The 12,397-nt window shown below is 33.9% G+C and overlaps 3 protein-coding genes across 3 annotated transcripts; 2 read left to right on the top strand and 1 right to left on the bottom strand.

Moving 5' to 3' along the window:
* Positions 1–881: 881 nt before the first annotated feature.
* On the top strand, positions 882–5,855 carry EIN_065010 (hypothetical protein; the record flags this gene model as incomplete). The annotated part of the gene is made up of 1 exon (XM_004183554.1): positions 882–5,855. One exon carries the CDS (start codon positions 882–884, stop codon positions 5,853–5,855), a length of 4,974 nt encoding a protein of 1,657 aa, XP_004183602.1.
* Positions 5,856–6,599: 744 nt separating this feature from the next.
* Positions 6,600–7,565, top strand: EIN_065020 (hypothetical protein; the record flags this gene model as incomplete). The annotated part of the gene is made up of 1 exon (XM_004183555.1): positions 6,600–7,565. One exon carries the CDS (start codon positions 6,600–6,602, stop codon positions 7,563–7,565), a length of 966 nt encoding a protein of 321 aa, XP_004183603.1.
* A 102-nt stretch (positions 7,566–7,667) lies between these two features.
* EIN_065030 (iron-dependent hydrogenase, putative) lies at positions 7,668–9,135 on the bottom strand (the record flags this gene model as incomplete). Its single annotated transcript, XM_004183556.1, has 2 exons — positions 7,668–8,541; positions 8,594–9,135. 2 exons carry the CDS (start codon positions 9,133–9,135, stop codon positions 7,668–7,670), a joined length of 1,416 nt encoding a protein of 471 aa, XP_004183604.1.
* Positions 9,136–12,397: the final 3,262 nt, after the last annotated feature.

Genomic DNA, 12,397 nt, shown 5'->3' on the forward strand with positions numbered 1-12,397 from the left:
TCACAACTGCCCACTTTGTTGAGGAAAGGGGAAAGTATATATCCTTTGAACCATTACAACCGCAAAAATTGCATTACTCCTTTCATTCACCTTGTTAAGCAGCATCTCAAAAATTTGGCGACATCTTCCATTGAGAAAACCAGAAAGTTTCGAAGAGTTGAAAGTACATGAAGTTAATGCTACAATGCAAAGATGTAGAAATGAAGTTTGGAGAAAAGTGTATGCTCGAGAGGATCTTTAAACAAATTTCACTTTAATTATTTTTTATAATATTTTATAAAGAAATAATATTTTTTGGTTTAAATATTTTTATTTTTTTGTTGAAAGTGAAATAATTCAGATAAAACCTTAATAATTCTAAATGACGTGAACATATAAGTTTGTGGTGCGTCTATTTATTTTTGTGAATGAAATATAAAAATTATAATATTGAAATTATTTGTGATGGTATTAATATTTTTTTGAATGATCTATTTATCATTTATGCTGGACTAATAATTGTAGGTGGTGTTTAATTAAAATATGTGACGAAATAATTTATTTTTTTGACTAAATAATTAATAAACTGACTTAATAATTATTGAAAATGGTGGGAATCGAAAACCCGGTGAATAACACTGTAAATGTAATTAATAAAAATAGAATAATACTAATCCCGTAATTATTTTGATAATTATCCCAAAACAATTTGATCGAACCTAATTGATTTTGGTTTTTGATGATGAATATTTCCTCAAAAACTACTGCAAGACGTTTTTGTTCATCTATACATTCCATTTTTACGTTCTCCATTTAACAATAAATTATAATATAAATTACTATATATTATAATAAATAAGTCCTCTTTATGGTGAGGAATCAAACTGATTAAATCAAAATCCATGCGACGTAACATTGACGACGACATTGATCTTTCGTTTCTGAAGACCCCAAAGGAAAAAACAAAATTTCAGAAATACAACGACGACGCGGAAAAGCTTTTAAACCAAATGGAAAGGTGTAAAGTGTGGACGGACATTCTTCAGATGATACAGAACTTCACAAAGTTAGTCAATAACAACAAAAACTTCCCTGTTGTTCCAACCAAGCAAGTTTTCATGCGACGAATGGCCCAAGCGCTTGACCCTCAAATACCGTCTGGAGTACACAATCAAGTCTTAGACCTCTTCAATTTACTCTTCGAAAGAATAGGAAACGATAGATTGGAAGCAGATCTATGGTGCTTCACGCCCGGACTCTTTCCATTAATCCGAAGTGGGTCAACAGAAGTTAGAGTGAAGATATTAGATTTAATTAAAGACAAACTATTAACAATCATAGGATCTGTCCAAGCGGTGCAGAAGTCGTTTTTAATTTCTGTTGTTGTTGGTGTTGAAGAAAACACTGGGGGAATTAAAGAGAAGACAATTACTATCATGGACTCCTTGAAAACTATCAACGAAAAGTTCTTTTGGGAAACATGTTGGGAAATATTAAGAGCTAATGCCGTGACACGAAAACCAATGATGACGTATATGAACCTCAAACTCGATACCCCTCTCGCGACGAATCAAATACCGAACCAGTCATTGTTGTTTTACTCTGTTATGAACGTCCTCTCTGACGACAAACAACTTGTGCTTAGAGATATGTTGGATGTTTTGTGCACCAAATTACGACTTGACTCTGGAGTATTTTCTGATGAGCAATATGTCCAAATTGTTGAAAGAATGCTGTTGCTCTTAATTAAAAAAGACTCTGCGCTCTCCAGAAGAGTCAACTTCTATTTACTTGGAATGGACTCTAAGAGCCAAGACACGGAGAAAAATACATTGGTTGAATTTTTCAATAAATACACAGCCAAAGTTATTGAAAAGGCTATTGGAGAGATGTTCGCGTTTTTAAAGAAAGAGCGGACAAATGATATAGTCTTGATATGTGAAGAGTTATTAGGAAAACAGTGTATAGCCGAGCACATATTCAAAACAGTCATTGGGTCGATGTTGGAGTTATTACAATTGTCACAAGAGGAAAACCGAAGAGAAGATGGTGAAAAGGTCATCGAGTTTCTTACCAACGTCGAGTGTACAATTCTCTTTGATTTTGTCTTGGAAATACTTAAAAACAAAGTGGTTAGGTATGGCGTTAAAAGAACGTTTTCTTTCATCACAACATACAAAGGCGATGCAAATAAGATGGAAAAGTTCTCTGATTTTTGCATGCAAGTGCTGATGACGTCTTTGGAGAAACTTGACAATTTGATTAAGACGAACTCGCCAATAAAGGAGTTGAGCGAGTGCTTTGAGTTGATTGAATTTTGTCTTCGAGAGAGAAAGAGTGAAATAGAGGAGAAATGTGCAGAGGTATTAAACATCACCATGTCTGTGGATAAAGTCTTTACGCTATTTATCAAAGAGACTGTTATAACAGACACCATATTCCCACAACCAAAGCAAGAACTGTTTGATAGATTCTGCACTATAGTTAGAATGCTGCATGCTGAAATAACGCCGTTCAAGAAATATCAATACAGTGAACAGAACGATGACGTGAATGAAGAAGAAGCTGAAAAGATGGGAATAACATCTGTTGAGATGTTGATGAGGAAAGAGGTCAAGCAGAATGAATGGATTGAACAACTGAAAACCCTTGTACTCACACATAAATTACCAGTTGTGCAAGTTAAAGCTGCCAAATGCTTCTATGAGATATGGAAGAAGGAAGAGAGAGTCCCACTCAACATGGACGAAGAGGAATTTGTACTGAAAATGTTTACGATCTTGTTGGACGCCCTCGACGAAGAGAATTCAAGTGTGTTGACCGATATAGTTTTGATACTTCACACCGTCGGGTCTGCACACAAAGAACTCACTTACAAATTTTTGAGCTCGACACTTGAAGACGGAGATGAAGACAAACTTCTCAAGTATACACTCTTCTGGAAGAATTCGAGTGTTTTGGGATATGACATACAAACATCCGTCTTCAATCGTGGGTTACTTTTATTCTTGAGGCAATGCGTGCATAAAGTACAAGACCCGTTTTACCTTGAGTTCTTACAAACGACCTTAAATGCGAATATGATGGATAGAATGATATACCCAATTTTAATCCCCATGTTGACTCCCGTCAAGAAAAGAAGTGAAAACGTTTTTGGGTTTGTCTGTGATGACCAATTGTGTCTTATGCATCTGAGTATTTTAGACACCCTTTTTGGATTCTCAAATGTCAAAATCGTCGAGGCGCTACATCAACTTAATATCCCATTTTACTTGAACGGATTGTTGAAGGAAATAAACCCAACATTTGAACAAATGAAAGAGCCTTCAAATATGTTGGACTTTGTGGTGTACACTTTGTTGATATACTTGAAAGGGAACAAAGAAGTCATTGGCACCGAGAAAGTGTTTCCATTCCAGTCACAAGCGACGGACGTCTTACTCACTTTATTCACTGTATACAATGAAAACCAATTAGTTATCAATGAGAGTGTTGAAGTGCAATACACATTGTTACTCTCTTTTGCTGAGAGTATTACAACTTCCCCAAAACTCCAATTACACTTAATGTCGTTAATTAAAACTGTGATGAAGATGTGTGATGCGAACGAACCTGAAAAGTGCATCACTCGATTCACGTTGTTTTTACAAACGATCATCAGCGGAATTTGCCAAGAAAGGTGTGTGTACAGAACACATTTTGTCCGTCTTATCGAAGAGTCTTTGTTGTTCTTCCCAACAAAAGATTTCAAGACCACTTCCGTCTTGTTGATCCAAGCAATTTCTAATGTTATCTCGCAGACGTCGTGTTTCTCGGAACACTCGTTGTCACTCAATGAAGAAATAGAACCACTTGTATATTTACAGAAGAAGTTGTACGAGTTCAGTCTTCAACTTTTCCCGTATAAGTCACCACTTGAAAACGCGGAGCAGAATCAGTCGCAACGCACAAGTGCGGGACAACAAATAGGAAACGCGATGTTGTTTATTCCAATGTTGTTTGTCTCGGTGATTACAGACACCGTGAAAGGAGGCAAAGATAAGAAGATGAATAGTCTCGAGCCACACTTTTTGACGGCGACACTGAAGAGGACGATTGTTGCATTCCTCGATATGTTCTGCGCTGTTGGGAAGGTCAGCAATACCCTCCCATTACAGAGCAACATTATCTCATTCTTGGAAGTACTTTTTGTGACATTTCCATTGGATTTCATGGGCGAGTATTTGCTCACATTTTCAAGTCAGGCTTTCCCTGCACAACACTCGATTGTGTTCAGGTCTTTTAAACCGGAAAATTTGGTATCGGTGTTGTGGTCTGCGTTGATACTAAGCCAAGGCGATTTGTATGAAGACATTCAGCCACAGCGTATTTTCGAGTTTATCCAATTCTTCATTCAGACGGTATTAACACCAAATGAAGTGTTTAAGATGCAGATGTACATTCAATCACTTATCGACACTCATGTCAATGACGAAAGGCTGACCATTACGTCTGTTCACACGCTGAAGTTGTTCATTGAAACATTACAACAGAACGAGCCAAAAGCGCCGTTAAAATTGGCTAATGGATGGCCAGAAATCATTTTGAATGTTGTCAAAAGCTATATGGGGATTGTCCAGAAATGGAGAGTTGATGGGAGTGCTTTCAAGCTACGAACAAGACAGAAGAGTACAACATCGCAAATCACTGTTTCTCCAACACCGACGTCTGGAGCAGCGTCGAGTGTACCATCGAACCCAAAAGTGTCACAGTCATCTTCGGAAGATCACAGTTCATTATCAAATGTCAATTTGAGTGATAACACAATGACCATTTCTGCGGACATTTTAGATGTTGTAACAAGTGATATCATACCGATTTTAGTTTCTGTGTTTGACGAAAACTTGTTGAGTACATACATCGACTTAGGCAAACAGTACGAGCACGTTTTAGCACAACCGGTTGCGGATATGGGTCTGAACGTGGCTTGTGTGAATGTGTTGTGTGAGTTGGCGAGTCGAAACCAATTAATAGGTCGATGGAACAAATTAGTGATTAACACGTTTTTGAGTGACGACTTCTTCAATAAGTCCCCTGCACTTTTGAACAAGTGGAAGTTACCGATATTCAATGCATTGACTTCAAATGCCATGAAAGGGCTACAGGATATCTCCAACTCTATTGTGAACAGACAGTTGTTTGCGAGTAAAGAGAGTGAAGCAAACTCAAGAGCAAAGAATTTGAAGAGAATTGCATTTTTGATATTCAGCGGAGAGAATGACGTTGTCGACGGTCTTATGGATCAAAATCCTAATTTGCTTGATTCGATCTTGGACGGGCTTGTCGACTGTATTAAACAGTATCCCGTGTCTGTGATTTATGTCAACGGGTTTTTGTTGCTGCGTGTGATGTTCATAAAGTGTTCCTTCACGAAATTGAAGAAGAAGATTCCGACGATATTGAACGAGTTGATAACTATTTTTAATATGCCATTTGAAAAGGACGCGATGACTGTTTTAAGCGGGTTACAGTTGTATGATATGCTCCAGACTATTCCAGAGTGCTTGACAGATTCATATAGTTGGATATTTTTCCCACCACATTCATTTGAGGGTATCACTCCATCGAAGAAGATCACCCCACTCATCCCAATACTTGCATTAAATGGAAATGGAAGTGGCGATGTCAAAGAACCAGACACATCATATAGTGGTTTAAAAGAGAAGAGAGAACTCATTTTTAAGGAAAAGAAGACTTTGGACGCTCAGGAGTTCCAACAACTCAGAACAAAGCTTCAATTTTATACAAGAGACTCTTTCAATATGACTTCAAGGTCTGATCAATGTGATATTGCTTCAGTACTCAGCGACTTGTTAGAAGCATTTGCTGAGAAGTAAACCATTTTATTAGTTTTTGTTTTAATTGCTATTTGATATCAAGTTCAAATAATATTTGACAAATATAACTGTTTTAATCATCATTATAATATTTATTTATAATTAATTACTATCCAAATTGGTAATGTTTGAATTAATAAAATAGTAATTATTTATTTGGTAATTTATTAGTAAAAATATTTTGTTATTATTATTTATGAACTATTGATTTTTTTAGTTGTTTGTTTCTTCATCTATTTTTGTTGTTGTATTAAAAAAATGATATTTTGTCCTCTATTATTATTGTATAATAATAATTTATTATATTTTATTAATAGTATATTATTTACAAAAAGAAAAATTGAAACAATCCCCCTTTTTGAGCAAATGTCAAAACGATTGATTGTTTTGTTATTACAAATTTATAATATTTTATTTATAATTTAACATTAAAAAAGTAATTAGTTTATAAAAAATAAAAAACATGAGTGAATTGTTATTATAATAAATAAATTAATAACTTATTAACTATAAGAAAGTCAACTTACAAGACAGAAACTATTTTTTAATTCTGTGCTTATTCCCACAATTTTGTGTTTCAAATTATTAACCTCCACCACAAGTCAAAAACAAGACCAAAAGTATTTGAAAGAAAAGTACCACAAATTACTTTACGAAAGTTGTTTGACTTTACTGCTTTGAACAATAGACCAGAAAATTATGAAGGTATATAAAGTGGGACAAACTCATATAACACAAAGACTAATGCCTTTGTCGTTAAAGCAATCCAATTATGGACAGTTGCTTAAACACTTGAAAGAGCGCAACATCAGCAATTCATTTGTTCGGAAGTTAAATGACAAAGACGAAGAGGAGATACGTAAGAAGGTAGTTAGTGCACTACAAAAAGGGAAGAAAATTAAAGAGAACAAAGTTGCACAGATCATGCAACTTGTCTTTTGTATATTAAAAAAAGACACAAACAGAGAGTTAATCACTTTGATGGAGGAGAACAAAGTGACTCTTTCGACATTGAATTGCATCCCCAAAAAGTCAACGATAGTCAAACAGTTTTCCACGATCCTTGAAGTGTTTTATACTATAAAAAGAGATTACAACAATGTTGACTCTAATGTGTTTGACACAATTAACACTAATTCGGAAATTCTGAGTTATTTCACTTCTATTGTAAAGTGCTGGAAAATGATTTCAAAAGTCGCATTCAACAACAAAAAATACACTAATGAGGAACTTGGTGTGTTACAAATTCTGTATTACGAACAGTGTAGATTCTATTGTAAGACGTCAGACTGTATCATCAAGTTGACACCTTTGGTCCCTACCTTTGACATCCTTGAAACACAAACACTCAAACAAAACGTGTCAATGGTCGACGACTTGAAGTATGAGTTACTCAATGCTAATAAAGACGAAATAGTAAGAGAGCGATATGGGACATTACCACCACAAAGCTATTATCAGTTGAGTCCATTGACCTCATTTTTAAAGCAACGCGCAGAGAAGAAGATGATGGGTATCGAGTGTAAAATGACGGAAGACGAAATCGTGAACTACGCTCACCAGACGTCTTCCAACTTCCTGCAAAACAACAACAAAATCAATTTGTTCATCTCAAGAAAGTACCAACCGATATATTATCTCCAACAACTCGCGTTACTTCACAAGAACAATGCAAAGGATTCCAGTGCTATTGTTGATGAGTTATTCTAATTATTTTTATAGTTCTGGTTATTATATTTTTACAAAAAAAATATGGTATAATTTATAGTATTTTTATTATATCAAACTAATAAAAAGGAAGTGTCTGTATTATTACGCTTGTGGGTATCTTGCCTCGAAATAAGTGTGCAAGTGCTCATGCTCGCCATGAGCATCGAAATGACTCTTAACGAACTCAAGCATATCTGTATTCTCAGTGGCCGCTTTGAACTCGGCTTTGTAATCCAAGTCATCGAGTTTGACTCGTCTCTTGTCCATCTCAGCTTTCTTTGCTGGTGGGATCTTCGGTTGTCCCGCACCACCTAGACATCCCCCAAGGCATGCCATCATTTCTATAACATCACAGTTCTTCGAAGTCAACTCTCCACTTCTTACCATATCGCACGCTTTACGAATAGCAAAACCTCCATGGCAAACTATACCATTTATTATAGTTCCTTTTATATCTACGATGACTTTGGTCATTGTGGATCCACTTGCATGCTTGTACATCTCTTCTTTTGTTATATTTACTTCATTCCATGGGACGCCCGCATTCTTTGCGATAACTCTAAAGACAGTCTCTGATACTCCTCCAGTCTTTCCAAAGATGTTTGACCCTCCAGAGATTCTTCTGAATGGTAAGTCACAAAGTCCTTCCTCCGTCTTTTCAACTTCAGCTTCTCTTGCTTCAGAAAACTTCTTGTCTTCATCTGCTAAGTGCGCCCTGAAGTAATTAGAAACTTCAACAGAAGTGACTGACGCATCATAGTCCTGATGAATTTGTGGACGCGCTGCTTCGACTTTCTTAGCAACACAAGGCATGATGCCAACGGTATACAAATTCTCTGGGTCAATTTTGACATCGTTGGCCCATCCTCTTTTAATCAAAGCCGCAAGACACCCTATTGGGGATCTTGCTGTCGACGTTTTTGGGATCAAGTCTGGGTAGTCCTTCTCGAGTAACTCAATCCAAGCCGGGCAACACCTTATCATTAGACTATGTTACTTACTACTGTACGTTCTATGTCATAACAAACGAAGTGATTGCAGGTCCAGTCTGCTTTTCTCTCATCTCCATAACCTCCGCATGATCATCAAAAGTGGTCTTATCCGCTCCATAGTCAACATCAAAGACATAGTCAAACCCAATCTTCCTCAAAGACAAGACTAATTGCGCTAAAGCAGTTGTTCCTATAGGCATACCCATACACTCGGCTACACCTAGACGAGTCGATGGCGCAATCATAGCAACCAACTTCTTCCCATTCTTTTTGGCCTCCATTATGGCATCAAAGGGGTCTAGTGGCTTGAGTGCTCCAAAGTTACACACAGAGGTACAGTGACCACAGCCGACACAGTCTGTGTCTTTCAATAATATTCTTGTTAAATCAGTGTTCTGCTGTTCTGGGTTGGGTCGAGTGGCATGGACTTGTGGTGGGGACTTTGGCTTTCCCTTCTCTAAGACGTCAAAAGTACATTTGGTCGTACAAAGCTGGCAACCAACACACTTTGACCAGTCGATACATATTGCGTCGTTGTGGTCGAGTCCTGTGACTTGGTGTGAAGGCTTTGGTGGCATTTTAATGGCTTGGGTAGTTCAAAGGCTTTTTGTATGATGGGTGAGGTGGATTATGGAAGTGTTCTTTTCAATAGAAGAGAAAATCATTGATTCAAGTCGTTGCCAAAAACAGGAATTTTGGATTAGATAAGACAACATATACTACAGGCAATAAACAGAGCTCAATTCGTATGATCGTCATATGAAAAAATACGATGATTATTGTATCATTAATTTGATTTAAATGTATTATTTCATATAGTACAAACCAATGGTTTTCTTGAATTGATGAATCATATTGAATTTCAATTCATTTCAACAGTCTAACAATATAATTCAGCGGCATAAACCAATTGATGTATTGTTAATTATATCTTTATTTAGTATTGTTGTATATCAATTTAATAATAAAACAAATTGAAAGACAGTGAACTTATGTATGGTATAATTGATATGAAAATGCAGTCCAAATAATGCTGTTTTTAATTGTATGTTGAAGTATTTAAAAGATTAAAAGAGTAATGAAATGGCCAAAAATGCAAGTTTAATCAACAAGACAAAGCAATAAAGTTATAACATGACTAAATTAAGTCTTTATAAAAACCCGAAGTTTTACATTTTTATCATAAACACATTCTTTTATTATTTTTTCTGTTGTGTCTAGATCTTCGATTGTTCTGGACAAAAAACTGAAACTTAATTGGTTTTAACCTTAGGAAGGAGGAACTGGAAAAAATAATAAAAATTATAGGATTTGAATTTACATCCACTTTTTTAATTATGAAAAAAACAGATGTTGAATAAACATAATTAACATAAAAATTAACTATTTAAAATAATTATATTTTATCAATAATATAATATAATAATTTTTGGCAAAAAAACAAAAATAACCCAACTAACTAACTAACCCAAATTGATAAAATTAATAAAGGATTCCGACTTTAATAAAGAACACGTCTTTGAACACTCAGAATGATTATTAAAAAACACTTGTTCAAACAATTGTTTTTTGTTGTTGAGACATCAACAATAAGAAAAAGCACCAACATTAAATAAAGGATTTGATGTTGGTGCTGTTATGAACACTTCCGCGCATAATGTATCAATTGAAAAGAAAAAAATAAGTATGGTTTTTATTATTTGTTGATTTTATTTTTTTGTATAAAAAGAAATAATAAATAGTATTTTCCAGTTGGTCCCAAAGGGGGATAGAAAATAAGTGGATTTGAATCAGTGTTCTTAGGTTAATTTTTTTCAATTTAAATGTGTTTTTCGAAACAATTTCTAAATTTTAAATGGTATATTAAATTAAAATATATTAGTTCTAAAAAATAATAATTATAAGACTCAAAACGAATCTATTATTTTGATTATTTTTTTGAATTAAAAAAACATTAATTATTGGGACCTACATTGACCACCACCACCACCTTTACCAAAAAAAAATATTTGCCGCGAGTGTTTTTTAAAGGAAGTCCACTTTTCAGCCACTGTTTGTGCGTCCCCATGTCACCCACTTTCCCTGTCCGTACTGTGTGGACGCGGATGTGGTTCCCCCCCCGCAAGCGGGGGGGTCAGGGGGGATCCGCGCCAAGGGAGGACTTGGAAAGTGGGTGAAACGGTCCACAAACAGACTGTTTGAGTGCGGCCTTCAGAGCCTTCTTTTCAATGCTCCGTCTCACTTGGTTTCCACTGACTTGAGGTGAATTTTCGGCATTTCTTGATTTCGGGAACCAGACTAAATATTATCCAGTTTCCTATTTACTATAATTTTAATTTAAATATGATTCGAAATAGAAAAAATAAATCTATTTTAAGAGGTGGTGGTGGTCAATGTAGTCCCTTAATTATTCTAGTTTTTTTTTTACTTGAAATTATAAGTAAGTATATAATAATAAATATAATAAGTATATTTATAAGTTTATTTAATAATTTGTATTAAATAATAATTACAATAAAACAAATGTTGAAAATTAAAACTATTAAAATATGATTTATCTAATTTATTATAGTTTAATAAAAATAGTAAATAATATATTTTTTATAGTTAAAAAAATAACAATACCAATAACTTTTATTGTTAATTCAATATAATAATTGATTATTAAGAGAAAGGATGGACATGGGGACGAAGGACGGGAATATAGGCCGAAGGACGTCCTTTGTGGTTTAGGACGTCCTCCCGCTATAAAAAACGTCCTCCTATCTATATGGTGTCCTTTCTATTATTTTCGTGTTTTTTTCATTTTTTATTCATTATCGAAACTATATAACGAAGTATATTTTTATTATAAATATACAATCAAAAAATATAATTATTTCCAAAAATAAATTAATTCAAAGACAAAAACTATTTAACAAGTAATTTTATTATATATTATTGGTTTATAAAAATTTATCATTTTTTTTTCATTTTACCATTGAGTTTTCTTTGAAAAACTAATTAAATTTGCATTTTTTATAAAAACCATTAATTTATAACGAAATTACTTGTTGTTTAAAATTTGTCTTTGATTAAATTTATTTTTGGAAATAATTATATTTCATAATAGTAAATTCATAGTAATATTATAACTCATTATATAGTTTTAAAAATGCCGCGGACACGAAAATAATAGAAAGGACATCTTATACACAGGGAGGACGTCCTTTATAGCGGGAGGACGTCCCTAAACCACAAAAGACATCTTTCGGCCTATATTTCCATCCTTATTCCCCATGTCCGTCCTTTCTCTTTATTTAATTATTTAATTATTTAATTATTTAATTATTTAATTATTTAATTATTTAATTATTTAATTATTTAATTATTTAATTATTTAATTATTTAATTATTTTAATTATTTTAATTAAAAAAACCGTCTTAGTTTTTTATTAATAATAATAATTATAAAATAATATTGATACATTATTGGAATTAGTATTATTTATAGTATATTTATATATATATTAATAACTTAATAATTGATATTATAAATAGTAGTAAATTAAATTATTCAATGTAATTAGAAATAAAATAAAATCCCATAATATGAAAACATAAAATTATAAATAAATAAGAATATCATTAAATGAAGAACTAGACCGTACGACTAGGATCATTCTTAGAGTATGTCACTTTCTATGTAACAAATAGAATTCACAAAATAGGATGAAGACTTTCATCACTTCAGTGCCAAAGGGAGATACGCAGCAATGCACGATGAACTGCTTGTTGAGGGGTCGAGTGCGTGCACAACACTCTGAGATGAGAGGCACTGAAGTCTGTCTGACTATTTTT

This window comes from Entamoeba invadens (assembly GCF_000330505.1).
Source record: "Entamoeba invadens IP1 unplaced genomic scaffold scaff_1105074725293, whole genome shotgun sequence".
Taxonomy (NCBI): Eukaryota; Evosea; order Mastigamoebida; family Endamoebidae; genus Entamoeba; species Entamoeba invadens.